Raw genomic sequence first — 2259 nt, forward strand, 5'->3', positions numbered from 1 at the left:
GTTATATATAACAAAAATGAAGAGTAATAACAATATCAGAATAATTTAGTTATTTTGAAGATAATAAACATTGGAAGTAATGTGATAAGATTTTATATTTCCTATATTTTTTAATTTCAGTGTGAGGATTAAATATTTTTATGATGAACAAATGAAGAGATTATTTTGGAAGGAAGAAAAATATAAAAATAGTTTTTTTAAAATAAGCGATTTATCTTTCAAATTCTATAGATGAGGAAATTTCAAGCGGAGTTTAAAAATATACAAAAGATCTATTAAAATTCAATCTTAACACAAAAAATGGATTGGGCATTATTTGGTTATGTTATTGCAACTTTTTTTATTTCAATTATTGGAGGGCTTATTCCATTTCTAATTAAGTTAGTCAAAAACAAAACTATTGCTATTAGAGTTATTAATATTGCTTCAGTCGCTGCTTCAGGACTATTTCTTGGTGGTGGTATTTATCACATGTTAGCCGAAGGATTAGAAATGATGGAAGAGTCAGGATATTCATTTGGAGGATATCCTTTAGGATGGACATTATTTGGTGTAACATTCTTTTTAATTTTCTTTGTTGATAGAGTGATTGTTCCTCATTCTCATGGCTCATTTGAAGATAGTGATAGTGAAGAGGATAATTATACTTTACTTCATGATGATGAGCACCATGCTCATCATCACCATACAGCAGCAGACACATTCCAAGAATGGACAACAATTGTTGTATTAGTAGTTGCACTCTCTATTCATTCATTCCTTGAAGGTCTTGGGTTAGGTTCTGCTAATAAATACTTAATGATTTTTATTGCAATTGCTGCACATAAATGGGCAGACTCTGGACTTACTATTATTTATTTAATGAAGAAAGTTAAACAATGGTGGATTCTTCTTATTATTTTAATAGTCTTCTCTTCATTTACACCACTTGGAGCTATCATTGGAAAATTTGTTATTGCATCATTAGATGATGAAAGTGTTTCATTATTAGTTCAAGGTGTCTTCTGTTGTATTGCTGCAGGTTCATTCTTCTTTGTTGCTATTGTTGAAATATTATCTGAGGCATTTGAAGAACATAATAATAAATATGTATTAGATAAATATCTAAAATTCGGCTTGGCTTTCGTATTATTCATTCTTATGTCATTGACTGTACTCCTTGAAGGAGAAGAAGGTGAGTCATCCGTCTCTGAATAAATAACAAATTGATTTATGTCTAAAATATTTTTTATAGGTATTTTAAATAACAGTCATAATCTAAGTTGAATTCTTTTTTTAATACCCACAAGTAAAAGTAGTTTCCCTTTTTCCTTTTCTTCATTAGGTACAAAAAGAAGAAAATGCTATGAACATAAAGATATAATTGAATAATACCAAAATGGAAGAATGACATTATTGAAAGAAGGATAAGTGCTAATAATTACCAATGACACAATGACATTTAAGAATATTGATGATTAAAAATGGTATGTTCTCAATGAAATGGTTAAGAAAACCAAGAAATATAAGTGACAAATAAATGACAAATATAATGGAAAGAGAATGAGGCAATAATTGATAATAATAAAAGAATAATGGATTGAAATAGAGAAAGAAGGTTAATATTCAGAAATGAAAATAAACAGATAGATATAAATAATAAACAAGTAATGAGATAAAAGAAATAAGATAAATATAAAATAAGAAGATACAAAAGACAAAAGGATAGAAGGTATGAATGAAATTAATGAAGAAATAAAAGAAATAGGAAACAAAAAAGTGAAAGAAATGGAAAAAATTTCTTGCTAAAGATAAATAAGAAAGTAAAACATAAATAAGAAAAGAAAAACAGATAATAAGAATAATGGGGGATGGATAAATGGAAAGAAATTACAACAAGAAAAGAAAGGTATTATTAACATTTTTATTTATAATAAACTAAATGAAATGAATGATAGTTTTAATAAACAAATAATATGAATGAAGAAAGAATGAAAATATAGAAAATATTGAAATAAATAGAATGAAATATATAAAAAGAGTCAAAATGTATTAAATTTAAAACAACAACAAATCACTCATTAGATTAATAATATATTCAAACAACTGATTAATGGAATAAACATAAACGAAGAAAATAGAAAATAACAGGAAACGATATGAAAAATACAAAACAATAAGATAAAACAAATATACAAGCAGAAAAGATAGAAATAATTAAATCATTGAATTATTTCGGTTTTTAATTTAACCATTTCATTCATTGGCAGATGAATGAAA

General features: G+C 25.8%; 1 protein-coding gene across 1 annotated transcript; it reads left to right on the forward strand.

Annotated features, from left to right (window-relative positions):
• Window positions 1–300: 300 nt before the first annotated feature.
• On the forward strand, window positions 301–1197 carry ENU1_130690 (metal cation transporter, zinc (Zn2+)-iron (Fe2+) permease (ZIP) family protein; the record flags this gene model as incomplete). Its single annotated transcript, XM_008860056.1, has 1 exon — window positions 301–1197. The coding sequence occupies one exon, from the start codon at window positions 301–303 to the stop codon at window positions 1195–1197; it is 897 nt and encodes a 298-aa protein (XP_008858278.1).
• Between the last annotated feature and the right edge of the window lie 1062 nt (window positions 1198–2259).

Source organism: Entamoeba nuttalli, assembly GCF_000257125.1.
Source record: "Entamoeba nuttalli P19 unplaced genomic scaffold asmbl_5464, whole genome shotgun sequence".
NCBI classification, from domain to species: Eukaryota; Evosea; order Mastigamoebida; family Endamoebidae; genus Entamoeba; species Entamoeba nuttalli.